The 27,000-nt window shown below is 40.9% G+C and overlaps 1 protein-coding gene across 6 annotated transcripts in view; it reads right to left on the bottom strand.

Annotated features, from left to right (window-relative positions):
• ERBB4 (erb-b2 receptor tyrosine kinase 4) overlaps positions 1 to 27,000 on the bottom strand; it is a 1,018,488-nt gene that overhangs the window by 256,890 nt on the left and 734,598 nt on the right. For all 6 annotated transcript variants that reach the window (XM_050916103.1, XM_050916105.1, XM_050916107.1 and 3 more), the window contains exons 6-12: positions 20,808 to 20,926; positions 16,260 to 16,401; positions 13,452 to 13,565; positions 9,657 to 9,783; positions 4,468 to 4,541; positions 2,189 to 2,279; positions 94 to 293 (exon numbers count right to left, since the gene is read on the bottom strand). In XM_050916103.1, the coding sequence (XP_050772060.1) occupies positions 94 to 293; positions 2,189 to 2,279; positions 4,468 to 4,541; positions 9,657 to 9,783; positions 13,452 to 13,565; positions 16,260 to 16,401; positions 20,808 to 20,926 (867 nt within the window). The remainder of the gene's footprint in view (positions 1 to 93; positions 294 to 2,188; positions 2,280 to 4,467; positions 4,542 to 9,656; positions 9,784 to 13,451; positions 13,566 to 16,259; positions 16,402 to 20,807; positions 20,927 to 27,000) is intronic.

The raw sequence follows: 27,000 nt of genomic DNA, 5'->3' as shown, positions 1-27,000 counted from the left end.
GAATCTGGCCCACCCCATGTATCACATTCATTCCATGTATACACCCACAAACCCATCACGAACAAAACATATGCATCGAATAGAAGTACTCACTGCAGTTCTCAGGCTTTTTGTTGTGGTGGATCACTGTCTTTTGGTTGGGAGTGCTGAAGAGGCTGGTCCAGTTGATGGTGTGATAGTAGCACAGGTTGGTATTGTCAGTTATGTAGATGTTGCCAGCACTGATCTGCTTCAGTGACTGGAACTGTAGAGAGGTAATTGCCTGTTGCTTCAGGATAAGTAAGGAAAGGCCACTGGGGGAGCAAACATAAGCAATGAATAGCCCTGGAATGTGGGATTTATCCCATGAGTGAAGTCACAATGCAGGGGAGGCTCCAGGTACCGGCGCATCAAGTGCATGCCTGGGGCGGCAAGCCATGGGGGGCGGCCTGCCGGTCACCATAAGGGCGGCAGTCAGGCTGCCTTCAGCAGCATGCCTGCGTGAGGTCTGCCGGTCCTGCAGCTTCAGCAGCAATTTGGCGGTGGGTACGCCGAAGGTACGGGACCGGTGGACCTCCTGCAGGCATGCCACCGAAAGCCACTTGACTGCCGTGCTTAGGGTGGTAAAATACATAGAACTGCCCCTGGACAATGGCATGTCTTACCTAAAAGGAGTATTAATAAAGGACAACTCAAGAAGGGAGTTTAGTTTCAAGTGCTTTCAATGCCATATACACAGAGCATGGTTCAAAGATTCATAGCAGGTCAGTATAGATACGCGGTTGTAAAGCAGTGAATGAGCATGTGGAAGAACTGAGCGTAAGAGACCACAAAGCAGCCTTGCTGACTTGTCTAGTGGAGCATCACTGTGCTATCAGGGGTATGATACTATAAGCTGTGATGCTCACACTCCTGCCATTACTGGAGGCTTATAGCTGGTACTGGCCTCTGTGGCACAAAATACAATTTCACCCAATCTCGCTATTTTGAGTTCAAGTGCTATGCTGACAACTGCAGAAAAGAAGGAAGGTTTCCAAAAAAAGATGGAGGAGTAATACTGGGAGAGGCCAAAAATGAAAGAGAATGATGAGATCCCACATAATGTGGGAAAGTCCTCTTTCACGAGTCACATTAATGCCAGCTATAGTAATCTGGGAAGAAATGATTATTTTCAAGGAAAAGCCTCCAGAATGCTTTCTAGGATTTTTTTTTCTTGTCTCAAAGTATCTGGTTATCTCCCTTCCTCATAGAAAGACTACGAGTTCACTGTGCAACATGGAGAGGATGATGTACATTATTTTACAGTTGAAAATTAGTGAAGCCAGAAATCAGGATATTCATTAGATTAATTCATTTATTTTAATGATTATAATTGTTTTCCAGATGCTCTCAATGAAAATCGCTACTTCAAAACTTAATACAGGGCAGTAATGCAAACTCAAGGTTTCCCTGCTATTCATAATCTGCTTGGGCTGTTGTTTATGATATCAGCAGACTCCCTTGACTGATTTACTACATTTTGTTCAACCCGGAGCCAGAGGTTGCTGTATATATCATATAGATATATTGTTTCATTCCCCCATTATTTCTTACTATATTTACTTCCCTCCAACACCAACCGCTCCACATCAGCTTTCACATCAAAACATCACTTGTAAAAGTGGAACTGGCAAACAATTGCAGGTGCCATTTTCTGTAATGCTAGTGGGGGCAGCTCAGTGATCATCCCTGTATTTCTCTTCCATTGCCTTTTAAAAAACAGTATGCCCAGTACCACGAGCGTACTCAGAGAGGCAAATTGCATCTAAGTCAACACATTCAAATGTGATATTTCCTTACAATGAAACACAGTATCTGTCAGAAATCATAATCTTCAAAACTAGTGATCTTGCTTCATGAGTCAAAGACTTGGACCATGAATAGCAAGATTGTGCACACTGAACACTCCATCATTAATGGAATTTGGGGGGTGATGAGTTGATTACCATAGTAGGAAACCAAGAAGCAATGATTTTTAAAGAAACCTAATTAACAGGGTCAATGGTGTTTGCACCAGTGTTAGTGAATACATTGGCAATTGAGAAATATGCTAAGAGATTATGCAGTTAGTCCTGATGAAGGACTTTACATTCTATGCTATGCACATACCAGTCTTCTAATGGCGATAGCACAGTATAAATTATTATGTAAATAGAGATAAGTATCTTACCTATATAGGGCTCTTCCACCTATAGTAACCAAGTTAGAAAACACACGGAAATCTGTCATGTTCTGGGGCCATGACTGAATATTCAAGAAACCTGAAGGAGATAAAGTCAGAAATGTTAGCAAGTGTCTCATCATCTCAACCACAGAAACTGCTTTATGATGTATCTGAATTATGAAAGAATGATAAAAGGATAGCATGGGTCTGAGAAGTAGAAATAGGTAGGTAATGAATGATGCAGGATACTATCTTTGAAAGTCAGCCACTGTAGTATAGGCTCCTCCAGAAGAGCAAAGATTTGTAAATATGTTGTTTTAGAAAACTCAGAACCAGTCCAGCTCCAGAGACTGGAAACAGGAGAAGCCCTGTAACACATGAGCAAATTCAACACTTCTTAGGTTTCCTGGCCTTTTTCTAGCAAAAGTCAGCAGACAAAATCAAAATGTGCATGAACTGAGGAACACGTGTGAAAAACCCACATTTTAGTTGAGATCGTTTTGCTATAGATAAATCTAACAAAATATCCCAGATCTGAAACAGTTCTGAGAATCTGGATTTGAGGCATTGTAGCCCAGTCTCCGCTCTACTACATGTGACATCGTGATCCTCCAGGACGGGCAGAGACATAAATATGAATCACCGGCATGAGGAGGAGTGACATAAATATGTATCATTGCCACACTGATGCCCTCCCTAGCAGCACATGCAAAGCAGGAAGACCACATGTCGCACAGTCCCCACATGCCTGGCATCACCATGACCCTCATTTAACAAGGTACTTCAGCATATGAATAGCCCTGCTGACATCAACGGGACTTAAAGCTGTGACCTTCAGTGGGACTATTTGGGTGCTTAATGTTTGGCAGTTACGTACCTTTCTGAGTTGACACTTATATTACCTAAAAAAGAACAGGAGTACTTGTGGCACCTTGGGCCTGGTCTACACTGGGGTGGGAGGGATCGATCTAAGATACGCAACTTCAGCTACAGGACTAGCATAGCTGAAGTCGACGTAACTTAGATCGACTTACCTCCTGTCCTCACAGCATGAGATAGAAGGCCGCGGCCCCCCCATCGACTCCACTTCTGCCTCTCGCCCTGGTGGAGTTATAGAGTTGACGGGGAACATGTTCGGGGATTGACATATTGCGTCTAGATGAGACGCGATACTTCGATCCCTGATAGATAGATCACTACCTGCTGTGGATGTACCCTTAGAGACTAACAAATTTATTTGAGCATAAGCTTTCGTGGGCTACAGCCCACTTCATCGGATGTATAGAATGGACGTTCTATTCTATACAGCTATTCTCTGCATCTGATGAAGTGGGCTGTAGCCCACGAAAGCTTATGCTCAAATAAATTTGTTAGTCTCTAAGGTGCCACAAGTGCTCCTGTTCTTTTTGTGGATACAGACTAACATGGCTGCTACTCTGAAACCTATATTACCTAAGACACTTCATTATTTAGGGTGAGATTCAGAACTCACTTGCACATTGGTAACGTTGCTGACCAACTGGGGTCGCTAGTGGATGTAAGTTAGGGCACAATTTGTCCTTGATTTTTGAGTGGTAAAGCATTTAGGGACATGTCATATAAGGTTATGTTAAAAAGGGCAAAAGTTTGCTTAAACTCCTCCCCACGATAACCATCCCATAGTGGGTGCAGCTTGTCTTTGTAGTTGTTGCTTGTCCTTAACGATATATAAAGCACTGGAAACAGCAAAGAGTGGAGAACTCATAGCTGTGGTATTTCACTTCACAGCCCTGTGGGCTGAAACTGTAGCAAACACGGTGGAAGTTCATGAAGCACTATATGGAGTTCGAGCCATACAACTCCCATTAAGTGTCACAAACCAACAGGAGTCACAAACTAAACTCCCCCACAGCGATGATTTAAAGATGTATATTTAAGTCAGAGCAGTGGTTTGGAACCTTTTCTTTACAGCACCCACTTTTTCCCTATCAGAAGGCCCCCCAAATCCTCCTCCCATCTTGCTTGTATCTAACCAGGATCTCCTTCTTGCAATAAAGTCCTGACCTCCTGACACCTGTTTGTATTTCCTAGATTCAGAACCCCAGAGTTCGACGACGTTCTGCATTAATAAGAACAGAGAGTATGTACTTGTAAGCAACAACTGATACTGAAGAGTTTAAGCAGTAAACGTTTATCGGACTTGTGGCATAGCTAGTTAAGAAAATACATGTCCTTTAAATATAAACAAAAGCAAATGTAGAATAAGGAAAGAGCCCAAATTATGTAGGATCACAGAGGTGAGTTACCTGTTATCTCTCTGACTGTTTGGAAGATATTTAATTTCTCTGGGTCCATTGCTGCAATTGTGTGATAGGGGTCCCTGGAAGATTAGAAGGATACACTATGATGATCTGAATATAAAATGAGCAAGCTTATGAAAGTACATTATATAGTAGCAGTATTCGGAATATCAGCACCTTGCTTTTAGGTAGCAAATACACCAAGTCATTTTTCAATTAATTAACTTCCTGAGCCATAGGTGTTTCCCCAGGAGTCCTGAGCCCAACATCTTCCAGTTCAGCTTGATGGAAGGTGAGGGGTACTCATCACCTTTACCATTTTTTGGGAAATAGCTATGAAAATCAAACCGCAAAGGGTTGACTATCAAAAAGTGCCGAGCTCCCACCCTCTCCAGAAATCAGGCTTTTTCCAAGGTGTCTCAAGTTTCCCACCCCAAAATTGAGATGCCCAAAACAAATTTAAAAGTCTTAGCCAGAATATGATAGTGCAGACAATGCTGGAGTTGTCTTATTTCATGACCCTTTGCTTATCACAGCAAATAAAAGAAAGTAAGAGAACATTTTCCTGAGAGGTACCCCCTTAATGTAAACTTTAATTATACTGTGACCCCTCCATAGAAGAATATTTATATGAAAATGCTGATCTGAACAAAGATTTTTTGAAGTACAAGGAAAGGTTCTTGTGTAATACCGTGCTATGGAATGTTTGCATTTTTTTTGAAATACATCCCTGGGATGGAAGGCAACCTCAGAAAAGGTGAAGTATGCATTCCCAACATCTCATTATTTGCCTTTCCAAGAGACATGGGGCTTGGGATTTGTATACAAGGGTAATCAAACATGTTGCCTTTGGAGACAAGCCCTCAGAATTCAGTGCAGTGACAGAGTAATGGGGGTCACTTCTAACCTTTACAGAGAGCATTTCCAGGTGAGCAGGAGTGAAATGAGTTCTGGAAACTTAACCTAAAGCCCAGTGGACCACAGCAATAGTGTACACTTAATTTTAGCAGATTGGGGCTCTCGTAAAAAAAGATGACAGGTTTTGAGGATTCAGCATAGAAATGTAATTTTTCTTTTGAAATCCATTAATATTAAAAAAAAGGTCTCTTTGCTAAACACAAAACTACTAGATAAAATATCCCCATCCCAATGTCAGTGAGTATTTTAGGACAAAAAAAGTTCAAACCAATAAAGAAGAGAAGCCAATGTATTTTTCATAACCATTTCCTCTTCTTACAGAAATGTAGGATAATACATTCTTCCCCAACTATTCCAATTATATTTTATTGTTAGGCCACTTATTTTTATTGCCATTGCATGCTAAAATCACTGAAGATACATTTTCTGTGCATGCTGATGTTAGCTTAAATCTTACCTAAGCTTTCTCTCCAAACACAGGAAATTAAGAACCTGATCCAAAGGCCACCGAAGTCAATGAGAGTCTTCTGATTGACTTCAATAGGCTTTGAATCAGGCCATAAATGAATACCCCTCATGCACCAGTGCCTTTATTAAACTAAACTGTCCTATTATGGGACTTCCAGAGTACAAGTGAGCTGCAGTTCACTAATGTCATACGGCAAGGACCAACTTTCTATTGAAAGCTTCCTTCATTTTGCTCCTTCTGATCATAAGAACACGCAAAGAACTTTGAGTCCTAACTAGCTTCATATTTATTTTAATACTCCCTTCTTGAAAGGCGGTAACAAAACAGTCCTGGAAATACCCCATCACCAGCATTTCTGGAGGGAATACACTCTGCACATTTAGTGTTCTAAAAATGCTTTGTGCAAACTGCTCTGGGTATCTTTTTCTATGAATTTCCATTCCTGAATTCCAGCCCCCATGTCTGTGGTTAGGTGTTAAAATTATTTAGAGTGAGCTTATGGAAATGATTTCAGTGACTTTTTTTTTCTCAAGGTATACTATTTTTTTAAACTACAAAGCTTCCAGATCATACATCGCAGCCAGTATCATCTCTGGACTATAAAGGTGTCTCATTCTGTATTTCAGCCAATGCTTTCTTGGTCTCAAACTGAATGCCAGATTCTACACACATGCATTAATGAAGTTCACTTCACTCATACACTTAGGGAGAAGCCGTGTATTAACACTGACAAAGACTATGAGCATTATCCAAAGCCTATTGAAGTTAATAGAAAGGTAACATCCATTGACGTCAGTGAGCTATTGACTAGGCCCTATTTATCTTAACAGGTCTTGTAAACTAACAAATGAATCAAAAGAGTGGAGATGCAATGTTTTTACAAAGCTGCTCCAGAAAAGGGAAGGGTAGCATACTAAATGTATCTATTAATCAAAGAGCCAATACTGTTTATATAGTTAATGATCAACTCCCCACTAGGTGAGGATAAAATACGAACAAGCATCTTGTACTTCATTAGGCAAAGTATTTAAAAAACAACACATATGCACACACACTTTTAATAACCTGTGCAATTAAAATGATTCTCCACCATTGTAAAAACTCCTCTGAATTCCCTATTTCCCATGGACTCTTAATTCCTATGACCTGAAGTATGAGAGAGTATACATTTCTAAAAAGAATAGGCTAGAATTCATCCTGAATATATGCATTCATGGAAACAACTTCCTTATTTAAAACTATGAGTGGCAAATATGTATTTGATTATTATTTCAATACACTGTCAATTTATTTAATGTACGTTTTGTTTAATTCTATTCTGGAAGTTGTTCCTGCTCTTGTAAGTTCCTTTCTGTAAATGTACTTTGTAAAATTTAATAAATTTAAACAAACCAAAAAAAGCCTCTACACTATAACATTATTTTAATTCATTCTCTGAGCTCTTCTTTTTTCCAGTATGATGCATATTTCTCCAACCCGTTCCTTTCAAGATCTCAGGCCTATTTCCAATGTAATGCTCAAGGTTAAGTCGACTGTGCTGCTTAAGACTGGTATTAGTCTTTTCGTGCAGGACACTGATCAGAGCATGGTATGGTTTCAGCATGAATGTCACAAGCTTGTATTCCACTGTTCCAACTTGGCAATATATTTTAGCTTTTTTGCTTGTCTTTTATTTCTAGTCCATGATTTAGATCCTTTTTCAGAGAAAGCCGCTCCAAATATGATTTTATTCCAAGGTCATTTTTGCCCCAACTTCTTGCTTGATGTTACAGAGATTCATTAGCACAATTCAGCTCACAGTTCTGCTCTACATTTTTGCAGCTAATATCCTAAAAATACTCGTAATTAATGTCACTTAATGCATTGGCTAAAGCACACAGTATGTTCAGACTCCTGTACATTTGTCTTGCTGCCTTGCTTGTGTTTTCTAATTTCCTTTCCATCATGCGAGTTTAACAAATTTATAGCAGCTTCCTTGATTGGTCATTTGTAGATATTAGAACGTGTGAGGGGTGACCATTGATTCCTGGGTGACCCTCTTCAGTGATCCCCCAAATCTGCAGCAGCACCTCTTTGAATCACTTACACCTGGTTCTTTATCCATCTCTATGCTTTATTGCATTAACTTTCCATACTGTAGTAGTCCCTCCTGTGAGAGATAAGACCAGCTACGCAGTCAAACCCTAACTTCCCTGTTTTATCATCATCAAACTCTAGGGTCCTGATCCAATTCCCATGGAGTCGTTACACTGACCTCAATGCACTCTGTATCATGCTGTAGGTAACGGTGCACTACAATTGGCCCCTATAACAAATTCAAATATTATGGAATCAGGCTTCTTTCGCCTCACCCCTAAGGGCAGTCTGAAAAATACATCCTGATATAGGCCATTCTGATTTTTCCACATATCAGAACACACAGGACGACTATGGAAAAATCCACCACTATTAGTCATATTAAAATTCTGTTTCAAATCCTTTGTTGTAGTGTTGTTAACCAGGCTTTCCCCATGCGGCGGCAAAGTTGCAAGCATCGATTTGGTGTGGGAACTGTAATTAGATCTCAGTTCTCAACATCTGATGCTAGAAACTTTAAGGAGCCTACAGGTCTGATGTAAAGAGTTAAAAGCTATGTAGTGGCAGAAATAATTGAATAGTTTTTGTTGTTACCATGCAGCAAAGAAAGAAATTATACTCATAACAGCGAAGTAATTATAGTCATAACAGCAACGTTTCCACTGTTTGACTGTGCTAATCTATCTGTCAGATTTTTTTCTTTATAATGGGCACTGTTATACCTCACCAAGGTGGCACCTTAATTCACCTTGGCTGATGACTGATCCTCACGTGAGGACTGAATTAAAAAGGAGAAGTAATCATATTTCTGTCCTACCAAAGATAACCCTTTGAGGACGGAAGGAAGACTATGTGAGAAAACCGCTAGCTGCAGTATAGGTCACCTATATCTAATCACAGAACTTTTTTCCTCAGGAGGCATTTCAATTGGGAAATGATGCCCATTCATACAAGGTCATATCAGTAGTGCGAACTGTTGATTTTAATGGTGACCAAATGGGGCACCAAAACATAATCTAAAGTGCCGGTTAACTCTTTGGTATACCTTCCTTAAGCAAGATATAACCAGCTGAAACCTTGGAGCTTATAACTCTCTCTCTCTCTCCACAGTTGTCTCTGAACCTTTCATAACGCTTGGAAGGATTCAAGGCACAGATATGTCTGAACCGAAACACACTGGATACAACCTCCTTGAGCGTTGTGGGTGTTTGCAATACAAACTTGAATGCACATTGCACAGCTGTATCTTATCTTATGTTCAAAGTCCAGGGGGCGGCTCTTTAGCTGGTGTGCATTGTTCTAGGCAAGGGAGCTATGGCCATTTCAATCAATTAAAGATCGGCCCTCAGATCTGGATCCACATTTTGCAGATTAGGCTCATTTTTAGTTCAAGATAAGAAAGTCAGTGGAAGTGAACCGTTCTCTCCCCACAATCCCTGACCAGCTGTCACTCCAGTCTAGTGGCCAGGGTCTCCTAAACTGAACATATGACCCAACTGTGTTTCCTTTTCTCAGCACAAACTTTCTTTCTTATCCTTTGTTTCATAAAAGCTGAATGTGAGAATCAAGCTGGCAGTACCAGCACTTCAAAAAGTGATCAGAAAACCAATTGTCCTTGGAGCTTCTATTTAGTCAGGCATTCTTACAACCGTATAAATCAGAAATGTCCAAAGCTAGTTCTGTCCTGCAGCCTGCTCCATAACATACTGTGTAAAAATGTGTTAGTGCTCACCCGTGAATCCCAGTGACAAGAAAGATTAGGTTCCCGTTGATCTTGGTACAGTTTATGAACTTGTCAATGTTGCTGGAGTCAACGGTTTGAGCGGACGTCAAACTCCCTGTGCCGATGCCATCACATGCTGCCAAAACAAGAACCCCATGAAAACAACTCGCAACAAGATTAAATGAATCAATAAATATTTGCTCCTTATTCACCTGAACTTTCATGTCTTCCAGGGATGGGCAGAATGATTCTGGTAAAACAAGAATCACTGAGAACCATTGCCCGCCCCTCAAAATGAACACGAGGACAAACCTCCCAAGGCTCGAAAAATATGGCTAAGTACTTGTGATGGAGACTTTTAGGCAGGAAGTGCCAATGTTGTCTTCATTCCCTTTCACTGTCCAACTAACACACCAACAGGGCTTGGAAAGACTCTTACACCGTTAGCATCATTGCTTGGCTGTTGAATCTTTCATAAGGGGGCAACAGTGCTAGAAACTTCCCTGTAGGGTCCTTATGTCCACTTAATTCAAACTTTGCATGCTCTGGGGTATACATTGCATATAGGAACATTCAGTACCCTAGATTACACAATAAGGCCTGGTCTACACTACACATTTAAACCGAATTTAGCAGCGTTAAACCGATTTAACCTTGTACCCGTCCACACAATGAAGCCCTTTATATCAATATAAAGAGCTCTTTAAACTGATTTCTGTACTCCTCCCCAACAAGGGGAGTAGCGCTGAAACCGGTATTGCCATGTTGGATTAGGGTTAGTGTGGCCACAAATCGACGGCATTGGCCTCCATGTGGTATCCCACAGTGCACCATTGTGACCGCTCTGGAAAGCAATCTGAACTCAGATGCACTGGCCAGGTAGACAGGAAAAGCCCCGCGAACTTTTGAATTTCATTTCCTGTTTGACCAGCATGAAGCTGTGATCAGCACGGGTGGTGATGCAGTCCCACATCCAAAAAGAGCTCCAGCATGGACCTTACGGGAGATACTGGATATGATCGCTGTACGGGGAGACAAATCTTTTATATCAGAGCTCCGTTACAGAAGACGAAATGCCAAAGCATTTCAAAAAATCTCCAGGCTATGATACAGAGTCCACAGCACAGTGCTGTGTGACAAGTGTAATGAAAAGCCAAAGAATCGAATGGATGCTCATGGAGGGAGGGAGGGGGTACTGAGGACTCCAGCTTTCCCACAGTCCCTGCAGTCTCCGAAAAGCATTTGCATTCTTGGCTGAGCTCCCAATGCCTGAAGGGTCAAAAACATTTTCCTGGGTGTTTCAGGGTATATGTCGTCAATTTACACTCTTCCCCCCCCCCGAAAGAAAAGGGAAAAAAATTGTTTCTCGCCTTTTTTCAATGTCACCCTATGTCTACTGCATGCTGCTGGTAGATGGGGTGCTGCAGCACTGAACACCAGCATCCCCTTCCCGGTGGCAGACGGTACAATATGACTGATATCCATCTTCATCATCAGCCCATCAGTGCTCCTGGCTGGCCTCGGTGAGGTCGGCCGGGGCACCTGGGTAAAAATGGGAATGACTCCCGGTCATTCCTGGCAGATGGTACAAAACGGCTGGTAACCATCCTCATCACAGCAACTGGAGACTTAGCTCCATCAGCCCCCCTCCTTTCATGTCTAAAGAAATGATTCTGTACTGCCTGGACTATCATAGCAGCGATAGGCTGCGCTCCCCTCCCCCTCCCCCTTTAATGTCCTGCCTGGACTATCATAGCAGCTGGAGGCTTCCTCCCCGTCATTCTATCTCACTAAAAAGTCAGTGTTTCTTATTCCTGCATTCTTTATTACTTCATCACACAAATGGGGGGACACTGCCACGGTAGCCCAGGAGCGTTAGGAGAGGAGGGAAGCAACGGGTGGGGTTGTTGCAGGGGCACCCCCTAGAATGGCATGCAGCTCATCATTTCTGCAGAATCTCTGGGGCTCTGACACGGAGCGGCTGTGCTCTCTGGTTCTCTAGTACACTTGCCCCATATTCTAGGCAGGACTGACTCTATTTTTAGACAAAACATAAAGAAGGGAATGACCTGAGGAGTCATTCCCATTTTTGTCCATGCGCCCCCAGCCGACTTCAGTGAGGCCAGCTAGGAGCACCCATGACAGCAGCAGATGGTACAAAATGACTCATAACCGTCATCTCATTGCCAATTTACAATGGCAGACGGTGTAATAGGGATGCTAACCATCTCTGCTACCTTGCAAAGGCAAATGAATGCTGCTGTGTAGCACTGCAGTACCACGTCTGTCAGCAGCATCCAGTAGACATATGGTGACAGTGACAAGGCAAAACGGGCTCTATGGTTACCATGCTATGGCATCTGACAGGGCAATCCAGGGAAAAAGGTGCAAAATGATTGTGTGACATTGCTTTCACGGAGGAAGGATTGAGTGACGACATTTACCCAGAATCACCCGCGACACTGTTTTTGCATTGGGATCTCAACCCAGAATTTCAATGGGCAGGGAAGACTGTGGGAACTATGGGATAGCTACGGGATTGCTACCCACAGTGCAACGCTCCGGAAATCGACGCTAGCCTCAATACATGGACGCACACTGCCGAATTAATGTGCTTAGTGTGGCCGCATGCACTCGACTTTATACAATCTGTTCTACAAAACTGGTTTATGTAAAATTGGAATAATCCCATAGTGTAGACATACCCTAAGACAACATATCTATCTACCTGCCTAACTAGGCTCTAACAGTAGCAGATATCAGCAAAGCATCTGAGCCCCTCCCAGGTGTTTAAACGACATCAGTAATTTCTCTCCTTCTTCCCAACAGGTCAGAGTACGAACTTGAATGGAAAATGGTGTGTACATGCACATGTTCCTACGTGGGAAAGAGGTGTCTGTTGCAGGAAAGCAACATTGTGTAGATGTGTTTTGCATTCAATTCCGAATGTGGTAAGGCTTATTGTATTGATTAGCATAAGGCAGAAGTCCTTGTGTTTGTCTGTTTTATGATGTCCTGTGTGGGGTAGCTGTTTGCTGACTGAATCAGATTTTATGTAGCTGTCTGGTGAGCTAGCTGCCATCTCCCCAGGTTTGTGGTAAGGAAAATTGCCAGTGCTTTGTTCCCGTTGCTGCTGAAACCTCCATATAGCAGGAGAAGCCTCAAGTTTCCCATAAACACAGAGCTGTTGGGAAGGCAAAGTGACTCAGGTTTCCACCTGGAGGCTTCCTGTTGAGGCACAGGAGGGATTTAGATATTTCATCAATACTACTGGAAGGAAAGGAGAGGGTCTATTGTCTCTCAAAGCCATTCAGAGAGGAGGCAGAAGAACCTCTGGTCTCTGCTTTGGGAGAGCAGAAACTCAGCAATTGTACTTGCAGGTTGTTTGGACATCCCACAAAGATGACAATAAAGCTAGGGAAGAATCAGGGCTTTGAAAGTGGTCCTGAAAGGTTCCAACAGAGAAGCTTTCAAACCAGTGAATGTTAACAAATTCCAACACCACCAGTAACAAAAACCTACTGGTCTATTCCACAAAAACAGCCAAAAACTATCCCTACTTTTCCCAAGGACGAAATGAGCCTTTATACTATATTACCACTGTCCAGCGATAATCCTACATTACGTTGTCTTTTGGAATACTCGTCTCATGGCAGCCATCATAGTTCTATGTTTTGTGGATGCCCAAAGTACCCGATATCCTAGAACTTACTCATGAATATATTTCATTTAAAAGTAATACCCTGTTTGCTCTACTAGAGTGCAGAGTAAATTCAAGCAAAGCTATAATAAATGATAACCTACCTTTAGGACAAATGTCAGTGCAGGGTTTGCACATCTTTATACCATTTTCTTCAACCTCCATCTTGGAGCTGGGACAGGCACGCACACAAGAGCTGGAATCTACCACAAAATTATCTGTAAAGAAATAGTGCAGTGCTCAAAAACAAAAGCCAGTATATTAAGTTATATTGGGGGCATGATTTGGGGGGGTTCTGAAAATCAATATGAGTTATTTATTGCCTTGAGTATTTTAACAATGGGTAAGATTTTCAGGACCTCCTAAGTGAGTTAAGTACTTAGGAGCCTAAGTCCCACTGAAAGTTACCGAGACAGATTCTCCACAGTGCCTATGTCACCTCTGAAAATAGGATGTAGACAAGCATTTATGACAATTTTACCCAATATAATTTTGAAAAATGTTTTGAAAATATGGTCATCCCTTTTCAATCCAACTACTGAAAAAACAGCAATGGACAGATATCTGTCTGAAGGACTTCAACAGAAGTCACATGCATGCTTACAATACCCATGTGTCCCGGTATATAGTACTTTGAGAAGAAACATACTGTAGAAAGAAAAAATAATGAAGAACTGTTAATTTTAAATACCTGAAACTACCAAGAGACAGTGAGTTATCTTAGACTTTTTTGGGGGGAAATATCCTATATGCCAGCTATCTTTTGTTTCCATAGACTGCAAGTATATTGGCTACCACTAACATAATGGAGCTATTGCTGAAATCAATGGCATTACTCCTAGAGTATGTTACTACTCACTGTAAGTAACAGTGGAATAATTTAGTACTTGATATTAAGAATCACAGTTCTTAATAGTTACCACAGTGACCATGGTTTTCCCCATTGCAATTATATGGAATCCCACAGTAGTGGTAAATTCTACAGTGTGATAATTTTAATGGTGCCCAATAAACTTGAGTAACCCACACACCTTATGGGTGTGGTGTTCTGTCCCATCTAGTGGCATTGAGCCCACTTAGCGAGAGAGAGAGAGAAAGAGAGATAAAATGAGTCTGCTCTACAGCCTTAGCTAACAGCCAGTTGACTTTTAGTTCATGCAGTAGAGGCTCATGCACTAATCTCCAGAGGTCCCAGGTTCGATCCCATCTGCCAGCAACCAGAGTCTGTTGGCATTACACTTGCACTTAATTTTAAGCCATGATTAGAGCTGTGCACAATATTTGCAATAATTCTCAAGCCAACTGCAAAACAACCTAGGGTTGAGGGTCAGGACTTTCTGCAAACATGGGCAGATGAAACTGAATGGCTATATCATGTGTCAATCCAGCATGAAACCAGCCCTTTTCCCTATAGGACAAAAAGGCGGCCTTCCAGTTACAGGTGGAATGACACCAATCTCCATCTTTTCTATAGAGGTCTTTACACTATGCTGATTATCTTAGTATTAAGCAATGTGACTACTATCTGTCTCATGGTTCTTCTCTCATCCTATCCCCAGGGGCAAAAGTGTGTACAGGGCAGTGTGTGTGTTTTGTTTGTATTTTTTTTTATGAGTGTATGTGCTCTCTCTCTCACACAGAGCTACATGGTTATGTGAGAGAAGACATTGTCAAAGAAAGGTGCCTGGCACTTAGAGAAGAAGATGAAGAGATTGCGTTGATTCCTAGTTCCTGTAGGCACCTGAATGCACCAAAGGTAAAGTAGGTGGGTCTTAGGTACATGTGGCAATAATGAATCATTTAGAATAGCATTCATTGAAACTGCCAGAATATTATCCTTAAAATAATTACTTGCAAATATGTGTGTCCAGCTCTAACTCTGGGGTTTCAATGGAGGGAAGAAGTTTCTAGAGTGGAATAGGAGGGCCCTCTATGGGAGTGATACTTGGTGGTCTCCCTTGTTAATTTTAGCATTCTTTTAAAGTTTTATTTCCTTTAAGAAACAGACACCTTAATTCCATCATAATGAAGATTTTAGACTAGTATGCATTTTAAAGTTGGTTGTATCATCAAAGGATGCACAGTAGCAAGATGGGGAAAAAAAACTGATGAAAAAAATCAGATACTCTAGTCATGGGCCCAGTATGGGAACTGGAATAGAACAGGACACGACCGGATAGAATAGCCTTGTCAAAATATGTTAGGTAGTGTGATGCTTCAGTGCTTTTCCTAATGCCTTAAGGACTGTGTTCAGAATTTGTATTGTATAATCTGTATTGTACTGTATAAAGTAAAACCGTGTACCTTTATAGTTAGAGATAACCCCAAACTGGAATAGTGGATTATTAAACACTTGAATTTAAGGAAAAGGTGGGTTACAAAATTAGTGACTCGTTTCTAAATTTGAGGAAGAAAGATCAGAACTAACTAGACTTCATCTTTTTTGAGGAAATAGAATGTCTGAATATCCTCCTAGTTAATTAATGTCTAGCATGCATATAATTTGGATAAACAAATTATTTTACTGAATCTAGAATTTCTACCTTTATACTATCTTTTTCATTTAGCACAGGTTTCTGCTTTATGCAATAAAGGATACTTCCTAAGGTTACCAAAGCCCAAATAAGAATATAACATAATAAGTGTTAGTCATAAAAACTGAAAGCCACTTAAGACTTCTCCCCGCCCTTTCGCTGTAGTACATGGCATTTTTAGAACAGCATCCCAAAATGAAACTCTCTTTGATTAACACATAACTTCAAGGTATTACTGCCAAAGAGCATACCGGGAGCTATTACACTATTTACTTAGCTCTAAACTTAACATTGCTTAGCAATGGTATCTTAACAGAGTTTTCTTCACAACTTGCACTTCAATGACAACGTGAAAAAGGCAGCAGTCATGTAACTTACGTGGGCACTTCTTGACACAAAAAGCTCCGTAGGTGTATTTGGCATTGTGGTTGTGCTCCAGCTGGAAGGTGGTGGGATTGTAGACAAAAGTCTGGGGGCACTGAGTGACACATGCACCGCTGTCGTTGAAATTCATGCAGGCCTGCAACACGAGAAAGCAAGTTTATCATGTCATGCCTTCTTTTGAATTGACTTACTTTAGAGCAGAACCTTGACTATCCATTACCTTCAAAGGCATTGTTGCAATTATAGTGGATGGGATACATTGTTTTTTCCTGGTCTGCGTTTAGCCACTTCTTTTCTTCTTAAGATATTATTAAAGGTATTATTATTAAAGCATGGGTATGTCCAAAGCCCTGAGCAATCCATTTTGAACCATATGAACCTTTTCAGTTTAACTGGAAATTGATGCCAATACATCTTCTAAAAGGGAAGTCTTATTTTTTTTTATTATTCTTCTTACTATTAGCAATCAACTAATGGCAAACTTGATAGGCAGTTCTAAATTTGATGTACAGCTACTTAAGCTGCTCATATCCTGGCTGAACACACACTAACGATCTATGCTGTAGAGGGCCACCCTTCTGATCTCTCGTGGCACAGTTCAACAGAGGGACTGAAACTCCCAATTAGACAGCAATGAGGATAAGCATTTTCCATGTGCTCGCACTGGAGGGGGTCATTTTCCTAAGTGGCAAGTGTAACCAGGTCAGTTAATTCACACACTGGGAAGGAAAAATAGTACTCAATATTCAGGCTCCACCATACATCACTGACAGAGGACAAGGCCCTGACATATGAGGAGTCAAGTGTGTGGATAAAAAGAGTAGATGAACGTAGGGAAAAAAATAAATTGCCTATGCAAGACTTGAACCTAGAGAAAACACTGATTTCTTCATTCTCTACCATTCTGCATTGTGCCTATTTATCAGTTACAACTGATAAGGCACGCTGACAGCAAAACTCTCAAATTAGAAAAAAAATTCTGTCTGGTTTCAAGTTTTACCTGAAAGGTTTATGCACTTAATTTGGGCCAGTGCAGGCCACCCCAGTCCTACCCCGGGATCCTCCCTGTACGGTTGGCCATCTTGGCAACAGGATTGTGCCTCCCTGTGTAACTGTATAGATCTTGTGGCAGCCTGATTGCCTCAAAACCTCTTTGGCCTTGGGATACAGCCTTCTCGTCAGCAAACAGCCAGCTGGTTAAACTCTCTGTCTTGCTTCTTCAAAGAGCTAGCAAGAAACGTCACAGCCTCAGACCCAGGGAGGAACTTCAAGGCATTCCTCTCACTTCAGAAGCAGGAGGACTGAGTAAGGCTCCTCTGGAACTGCTGCCTCTTTTAAAAGCCCTTACCTCAGTCCAGGGCCTGAGTTGCCTCAGAAGACATCACAGAGATGGGATGAGGATGGGGCCAGCTGGGTCATACCTGAAGATTTCAGGAGGGGAGAGGGTGATCATACCCTTCCTCCAGAAAACTAGAAAGGGATATAAGTGCTGCTGAAGGGAGAGGGCCCACCAGAGACAGTCGAGATGAAATCATCAGCCTTGCATGGAGTTCTTTGGTTCCCATGATCCTTTTGAGTTGACAGCCTATCTAAACTGAACCTGCCATTTTTGGTTCATCAGAACCATGTATTTGAAAATAGACAGTAATTTTACAGCTCTAGGATTAATTCACCAGAAGCAGTGCATTTGATTTAGTTAATTCCCAATAAAGGTAAGTTCTATGGTTGGATCAGGCCCTAAAAGGAGAATCGTGTCTCCACTCCAGATTTATTTTCACCCCAGATCTGAGAACATCATTAAACCCATGTGTGTAAATACAGTGAAACAGCTATGCCACAGGATGAGTATTGGCTTGCTTTCAAAGGTGAATGCACAGATTAATGAATGCCAGTGGGCGAAGAAGGATGGGAGAACTTCTCCCAGAAAATATTAAAAACATTTTTACAACAGGATATTATTACAGGCTTTGAGAGACTGCCATAATGTGCCAAAGGATTTCTTAATGCATCAGGAACTGTACTTTTGTTTATTAATAAATACTAATTTACTTTGTTTCCTCAGCACATTTTCTACATCCACTGTTGTCTTAGCAAGTACTTCATCACAAACATGACAATCCTCTGGTGATGACTTAGTAAATGCATAATCAGAATGAGGCACACCGACGATACATTATTCAAAGAGATGACACTTTCCAGGAAGAATCTATTAAAAACCAATCTAGAAGACTCAGGAAGTTTTAATTTATGACTGTAAAACTTTGTGTACCCTCATAATTGTTTCACTAACATATGCAAAACTTACAGCACTTGTTTCTAAATGTGCCCAAGATTCATATGAAAGCAAAACGAAACAAAATGCAAAGGGAAAGATCAAGATGTACATCTCAATTCAAAAATAAATAGCTACATTTTCTCCAAGACATCTTCTGCATGTCCCCCACTATAGCCCAAAAGGGTACTACTTCTAGCCCAGCACATGATAGGAATGAAATGAGTTGTTCTCAAAGCTGTTGAACGCTAAGGCTTTGATTTTTATTTATACGAAGGGCCCCTGGCATCCCCCTGGCACCCTTTCTATTTTCATACTGGAGCAGCACAAAAGTGCTAACATGATTTTTAGCACAGGCATTTCCATAATTGCTACAGAGAAGCTCCAGAAAAATGTGGAGTGTTCAATGGCCCATAGAAATAATATTTTCTCCTGTGCACGGTGGTGTTACAGAAATAGTACTGTAACAAATACATGGCCTCCTAAAACTTCAGGAAGGATCGGTGTGTAGTGAAAGTGACAGACTGGGACTCAAAAGATATGGGATCAAGTCATAGCTCTGCCACAGTCTTCTGAAGTGGCCTTGTGCAAGTTACTTAACAAGTCTCCCAATTGTAAAATGGGTAATAATACTTTCTCTCATAGTTTGTCTAGTTAGACTGTGGGGGACAGGGACTGTCTGATGGAAAGCCCACTGAAGTCAACATAAGGGCTTCCACTGACTTCCAGTAAACTTTGAACGATGCCCACTATGTGTATTTTCAATACTGTGTTAAATAGGGCCCCGGTCACAGTTGGCAGCTTTAGTTGCTTGCTGCTGTAATACAAGTAACAGTAATGTGATGGCTGTCACTGTGCTGCACTTCAAGGCCACTCAGAACGTCACCGTGGTGACAGGGATAGAACTAGCCCTGTATATTGCAAAGCACAGGCCCTCATCACTAGAGCTGAAGGAGAAGATTTGTGGGCCTGTGACACAGTTGAATAGTTATCACTTCAAAGTTTTTTTTCTCCTGCTGTTAATAGCTCATCTCAGTTCATTGGCCTCTTACAGTTGGCATGGCTACTTCCACCTTTTCATGTTCTCTGTATGTATAAATATCTTCTTTGCGTGTGTTCAATTCTATGCATCCAATGAAGTGGGCTGTAGCCCATGAAAGCTTATGCTCAAATAGATTTGTTAGTCTCTAAGGTGCCACAAGTACTCTTGTTCTTTTTAGTTGAATAGTTCTGCTTCCACCCAAGAGCTGCAAATGTACACATACATTCTAGCCAGTCCAATACTATCTATTGGGCTATAAAATAAAATATACAAGATTAGCACAGATTGCGCCATGCATGATGGTCTTTCCTTATGCTATCTGACAGAGATTTTCAAAAAGATCTAAGAGTTTGGCTTCCATTTCCTCTGAAACCATCACCTTCTGTGCTGGTATATTAGCATAGGTTAGTTCAGAACCTAACCTGAAATTACTAGGGCAAATTTAGGTGTGCACCCAGCTTCCAATGAAGATATTAACAGACTGTGTATCTTTGTGAGGTAGTGGGATGAAGGTACATGAATTTCTTTCCACGGTAATAGGAGCAAAGGCTGCTTTCTGAGTTATACAACTAATTGACTGCATCTGGAAAGAATTTGGTCATATTGAGAATGTCTGTTTGAGAAAATTAAGCTCCTGATTCAGTTTTAAACCTTTTTCTTTTTGAAAGAATGTATTGTGAGCATTTGGATTTTAGTGACTTAGAAACATTTGTTCTTCTCTTTCTTCTAAGACGCACACCCCAGTTGAATAGGTGAATTTGTTTAAATACAGCCTGGGAAGCATAAAAAACCCCATCTTTAACTAGGAAGCCAAATTGTATTCTCAAACTTCAGACAAAAAATATGCAATGCAAAATACATTACATATGTGTGCGTGTATGTATATATATATAAACCCTTCAGCGCAAAATGTAATGATAAATGCCTTGAAAAATTCCCCACCATCTATAAAAGCTAATTTTAGAAAAATGAAAGATAAAAATCACATAGATTAGCATATAAATCTGTATTTGTAAATCTCATAAATCTTTTAATGAGTAATATAAGCTGATAAGTAATGCAAATGTAATAGGAAAAATATGAAATGATAAAATGTGCAGCTGAAAGCTTGAAACGCAGAGGCAATTCAATTAAAGGTGACAAAAAATCATGAATTTCATGGATTAAAGCATAAGCACTTGCACTGTGGCCGGTGGGATGAGAGAAATTAGGTAACTCCCAAACATACAAAGCAATCAGTGTCTTTAGGTCCGGAACAGCCTCCAGCGCATTCCCGATGGCAGCAGTCACTGACGTACGGCCCGTAGCAACGTCCATCACATTGCTCTGCACACACTGTCTTTGTCACTGGAAAGGACAGAGGAATCAGCTGTCAAGAGAGAGCTGTTTAAACTGCACAGGGATATTAAAAAAAAAACAAATCAACAAAGACAACGGAGTATTAAGAAGAGAACATCTGATTCTCTGTAATAACCTCTAGGCCAGGGGTCACTCAAGCCCTGTGTAATATCCCATCTACAAAGGAACACGAAAATGCCCAGGTGGTAGGACAGATATGTCTGGATTTACGAGGATTTGTTCTCTTAACCCTGGGAAGTCAGTGCAAATCCTGAATCTCTCATTTTCAGGGAGTTAGCAAAGGTTGATGGCTGGCTGGGAAAAAGCCTTTTGTGATGTGAATCGGTTTTAATATAGTTTTCCGTAAAGAATGACAGGAGTATGTAACAATACGCAGATACTCAGAGTTAGTTGAGCAAAATCATAGGGCCACATTTTGCCCTCAACTAGCACCCACGTAGCCAATGCTGCTGAATGGGCCTATCAGAGCAGCATATAGGTCACGTACTGTAACATATCACACTGCAGGCTTCTACATGTTTTCCGAAATGCTACACTCTAGCCCAAATTTCAGACCAAAAGGACTACATTCAGCCCTTTTGTAAGCCTTTAATGGCATTACTCTCATCTATGCCAGCGTTAAATTTGATCTAATGTGTTAGGAACCAACTGAGAATCTTCTGTTTCTCAGTACTTACGTATCACCGTGTTCTTTAAAGCATAAGCAATTGTGGCGCGTAAAAGCTGCATTAACCAGGGGACATTTCCTTTCCTAACTGACTTCAGTGGCACTAGGATTTAGCCCAAAGTCTTCCACGTTACCAAAAAAAATACATCAAAATCAAATCCTCTACATTTTATCCTGTTAAGTACCAAGTCGTCTTCTCCCAGTGAAAGAACTATTGGTCCACACTCATAAAACATGCAAGAAGTTGATACTTATCAAAACAGATACAATTCCCTAAATTCCTGGTGATTCAAAGTTAGTAAGTCAGCAACCAGACAGTGCTCTTCAATGTAATAGTTAGATTGAAACCTACTGAACTCTGTCTAATTGAAACATGAATCCCTCATTGTATTCATTGTATTAAAAGGCTGTAAAAGATGGTTTTTGGAGTTCTCAGTAAGAAATCAGGAAAGTTCACCGAGGGCTCGGTTTTATTTTCTGTAAGATGAAACATACACATTGTTTCTCCACAAACTCATACTGATCTTCTCTTTACAGCCCTGCTTCTCATACTGAAGGCTCCCAAAGCACTATATAATTGATCCGGTATATAGACTACACACAGGAATCACTTAATCAAAGCCAGCTGCCTCTGGATGAAATGCAGCCCTGCTATGCAATGGACAGAAAGTGAGAAATGGTATTTCTGACTGAAATAGCAGATGGAATTCAGGTGGGCAGAATTTAGTAACCAAACTCGAATTTGCCCAACATATGGGGATGAACGCTACTGCTCTGACAAACAACAGTTTGTGGCTTAAGAATGACGATATGTGACTAGGACCAGAGTTTTGAGTCTCACCCAAAATACTTGAGTTTTAATTCACCTGCAGCAGCGCTGAGCTCCCTCACGACATGATGGGGCACTGTTTCAGTACTGACCAAGTTAGAAAGTGCTACCTCTTAAATCACTGGTACCACTTCCTGAAACAAATAGATGTCTTACAGGATAACAAGAGGCAGTGTAGTAGTGGCCAGGGCACTAGATTGAGAGTCAGGAAACCTGGCTAACACTCACCTTGGGCAAATCCCAGTTCTAACACTCACCTTGGGCAAATCGCTTTACCTCTGTTTCCCTTCACAACTTTTGGCTACCTTGTCTCTTTATACTGCAAGCTCTCTGGTGCCACAGTCTCTTGCCATATGTCGATACAGTGCAATCGAGTCTCTAAATTGGTTAAAAGCAACAAAGAGTCTCGTGGCACCTGATGCATCTGACGAAGTGGGTATTCACCCACGAAAGCTCATGCTCCAATACGTCTGTTAGTTTATAAGGTGCCACAGGACTCTTTGTTGCTTTTTACAGATCCAGACTAACATGGCTACCCCTCTGATACCTTCTAAATTGGTTGAGCCTTCTAAGTGCCAATGTGGTACAAATAAATGCTAATCAACCCACACTCACATATTAAGCCAATTAAATCTCATTTGGCTTGTACTATGACAGGATCACAGCACACCACAGTCTGCCTGTAGACCATAGTGCACAGGGACTTTGTTTAATGGGAAAAAATGGGAGAAGTCAACAGTTTACAGGGAACCTTATAGACCACTGGACGTGGAACGTCTGCACATTTTGCTTCAAGCTGTCTTTGGCAGAGGAGTAATGATGCTACACTCCTATAATTAACCTTAATTGACCACTTTGTTCAAAAGTAGATCATTACTTCTGTATGGAAAATATTTTTCAAGTGTTCCAAAAAAAAAAACCCCACCCAAAACCCGCTACCAACTTTCTCCGCTAGACGTATTTTAATAAATTGCTGATTGCTCATACTTAAAAACTATATTTAAGAAAATACAGTATGTTTATAGTGTAAATGAACCCATTTTTCAATGTCAAGTCCCCTGGCTATCTATTAGACCTTTAGATAATGCAAAAAACTATTTAAAGACATTACATTTATGTGTGGAATAAAAGGGTAAATAAGCAAAGAGAAGGTAAGGAGCAATCATCATTTAAGAACTAAAGGAGAAAAGTAACACACTTAGAATAATTTTATCCATTTTGATAACTAAAACAAGCTCATAGATAGAAAATATTTTCTTTGTAACTTATGCAAACTGAAGTGCAGCACAAATGGAAGATTTCTGTAAAGCAAATCCACTTACTGTCAACTTACTAGTGGGAAGAACAGACAGAGCTTATTTAAATTACTTTAAATAAACATATATCAATGGAACCTCAAAACAGATATGCAAATCAATAAATATATCCAAGAACAACTGGTGATCTGCAGTACATAACCACCGTAGCAACATTAACTGATAGGGCCTGATCCTCAGCAGGTGTATTTAAGTCAATGGAAGTACGCTGATTTAAAACAGCTGAGAATTTCCTCATATTGGACTGTGTCTGTTTTTCAGTACCATTTCATTATTCAATATATTTATTAATCGGTATATACAGATAAATAAAACTCATCAGTGCAAGTAAGTTTCTAATGAAAGCCTATCTATTTTACAGTAGTCTGAAAGTTTGGTACAATGTTAATTCCCATGGGAATATGGGTACCTTCTAACTCATTTTAACAAAAATTTCACTACAAATGTGATTCATAGTGCTCTGTTTAAAGCACATAGCACACATGTGGTTGATGTAAAATAACAAGGAATGACTGTAATAAACAATCCAAGGTGTTATAGGTAGGAATGGGAGAAACACTGTGTGCTTAACTCTTTCAGATCTTACTAAATCATTTTGTAAGTTCTATAATGAATGGTTAATTTTTCCCCCTCTTCATTTCTTTATGGCTCTCCAGTTTCTAGTTTTGAGCTAGGGTTAGAAGCAGAAATGCCAGAATTTTTCAATGAAAAGCTATTTTTGCTAGATATTTGAGCTGGCTGATATAAAGCAGTACCCAAAAACTAGAGAGAAACCATGATTTTATGAAATTTACAACCTAATTTCTGGAATAAAGACATTTGATTAATATCAGATTATAGCTTCAGAAAAGTCTCAGAAATTCATAGTCATAAAAAGTGTTACTACTATACTATCAACCTTTTTTTTTAAGTGAAAGAGTTAGTACAGCCACAAATTTTGCCGTATGGTTAGGTTTGGTTCAAATCAATGCCCAGTTTTAAATACATGAAGGTTACCTACCTATAATCGGAGTGTTTTGAGACGGTTCTGCATATTCACATTAATGGGTACTGCACCACCAAGCTGTGCCTTACAGTAAAAACCTCTTCTAGCAGTGTAAACTATAGTGCTCCCATTCCCCTCATTCCAACCCCTCCCCTCAGCATCAAGATCTACAGAGGGCAGGGCCAAAAAGGGGTCTGAGTGCTGTTATCACCTCATTTCCTTCCACCACAAAGCCAGAGACAGAGAACAACAAGGACTCAGACAGAGAGGGGAAGGTGGGTGGGAAGGGTGACTATGCAGAACTCTCTCGAAGAACTCCGGTTTCAGGTAAGAAACCTTCATTTCTGCTTCTACTGGCTCTGATATTCCCACTGATGGGACAGTCTGATAAGCAGTGCTGCAACGAATCTGGAGGTGGGAACAGAGTCCTCGTTGACTAGAGATTGAAGCATCGCCTGGCTGAATCCAGCACCCTCTAGCAGAAAAGCTCTGCCTTCTATAGACTCCAGTATGGCTCCTAGAAAAGGGATCTTTTGTGAAGGGCAGAGGATTGACTTTGGGTGGCTGAGAAAGAGCTTGAGGTCTGAAAAGAGATTGGTGGTGAAGACCATATGGTTTAATGGATCCTCACGTAAGGACAACTTTGGTAGCCAGTCATCTGAATAGGGGTGAACAAAAATACATCCATTCCTCAGATAAGCTGCTACCACAAAGAGACATTTTGTAAAAAGTGTAGGTGCTCCTGAAAGGCCAAATGGAAGACCCTGAACAGGAAGTGGTGATTGCCCATCACAAATCGAATGTACTTGCAATGATTTTTCAGAATAGAAATATGTCTTCTGCATTGAGAGTTGCGAACCAATCTATGACCAACAGCAAAGGGATTATGGTGGCCAGAATCCAACATGTGGAATCAAAACTTCCAAACGTATTCATTTAAATCCTTTAAATCCAGTGTCAGCGAAAAACCAACCAACCAAACAAAACAAAACCAAAAACCAATCCTTCTTCTGCACCAGGGAATAAAATCCCTGGCCCCTCAGGTATTCAGGAACCTTTTCAACTGCTCCTATCAGAAGTATTTTTTTCACTTCTGTGAAAAACATCACTTCAGGAGAAGAGTCCCTGAAGAAGGGGGTAGGGGAGTTGGGAAGAGGCAAAATTCTTAGTTGTACAGCATAGCCTCTTTCTACAATCTGTAGAACCTATTGCGCCACTGTAATTTGCCTCCATTTGTTGCTGAAGTCGATTAGCCTGTCTCCAAAGGAAAAGGTACATTGGTCTCATCTGACTGGTTCTCAGCTCCTGATTGTCCCTTCAAAACTGATGCTTGTTATGCTGTGACCATGACGCTAATGAGGAAGCAGTTTGTTTAGATTCAGATCTTGGCTTCAAAAGTCTTTTCCTACAGTATCCCTGGGAGGATACTGGCATTGCTGAGTCACCAAAGGATAAGATTCCTTTAGCAGATGGAATCAAACCCAGAGAGCGAGTTGTCAATCTTAGGTTCTTCAGTTGTCCCAGCAATTCGCCCCTCTTCTCAATTAAAAGAACCCCTGCCTTCAAAAGGAAGATCCTCCAGCTTAATTCTAGAGGCCATAGGCAGGAGAAATGAAGCCATATGTGCCACCTGATAGTCAAAGCAGACACAAGTGCTCTGGCAGCAGAGTCTGAAGCATGAAATGAGGTGCTGGGTGTATGATTGGCTACATCCTGGACCCGCATTAAAATGCTTCTCACCAACCTTCTTCTGTTATCAGGCAAGTCCGGTAAAAACAATGTCATAATTTCCTAGAGATGTAATTGGTAATAGGCAATGATTGCCTGATAATTAGCCACCCATAGAGAGGGATGATTAAGAGAATATCTTTCTCTCTAACAAATCAATCCTTTCCCCCTCTTTATTGGCTGGGGTGAGATATGATAGTCCAGATCTTGCTGTGTTACTGGAAGCAGCTACCTTAGGGACAGGGTGCCTGTGAAAATAGGAAAGCCCCTCAGAGGGCATCTGAGATAGCTTGTCAGTTTTCTTAGAAACAGTTTGGCAAGAAGCAGGCGTGGTCCACATGGATTTAGCCAGCTGTAGCACTCCATCCATAGTGGGTACAGATATTTTACTAGTTGAAGTAGCCGCGGGAATATCACACACCAGGTGACAAGTCTCTTCTGCAGGCAATGCAGGAAGATTCGAAGTGGACACTATAATATTCACAAAGTTATGGAATTCCATAGTGTCCTCGGAAGGAGAGGAGGACAAAGACATCC

The sequence above is a fragment of the Gopherus flavomarginatus genome, chromosome 10 (genome assembly GCF_025201925.1).
Source record: "Gopherus flavomarginatus isolate rGopFla2 chromosome 10, rGopFla2.mat.asm, whole genome shotgun sequence".
Taxonomy (NCBI): Eukaryota; Metazoa; Chordata; order Testudines; family Testudinidae; genus Gopherus; species Gopherus flavomarginatus.
This window is presented reverse-complemented; position numbering and strand designations above follow the sequence as displayed.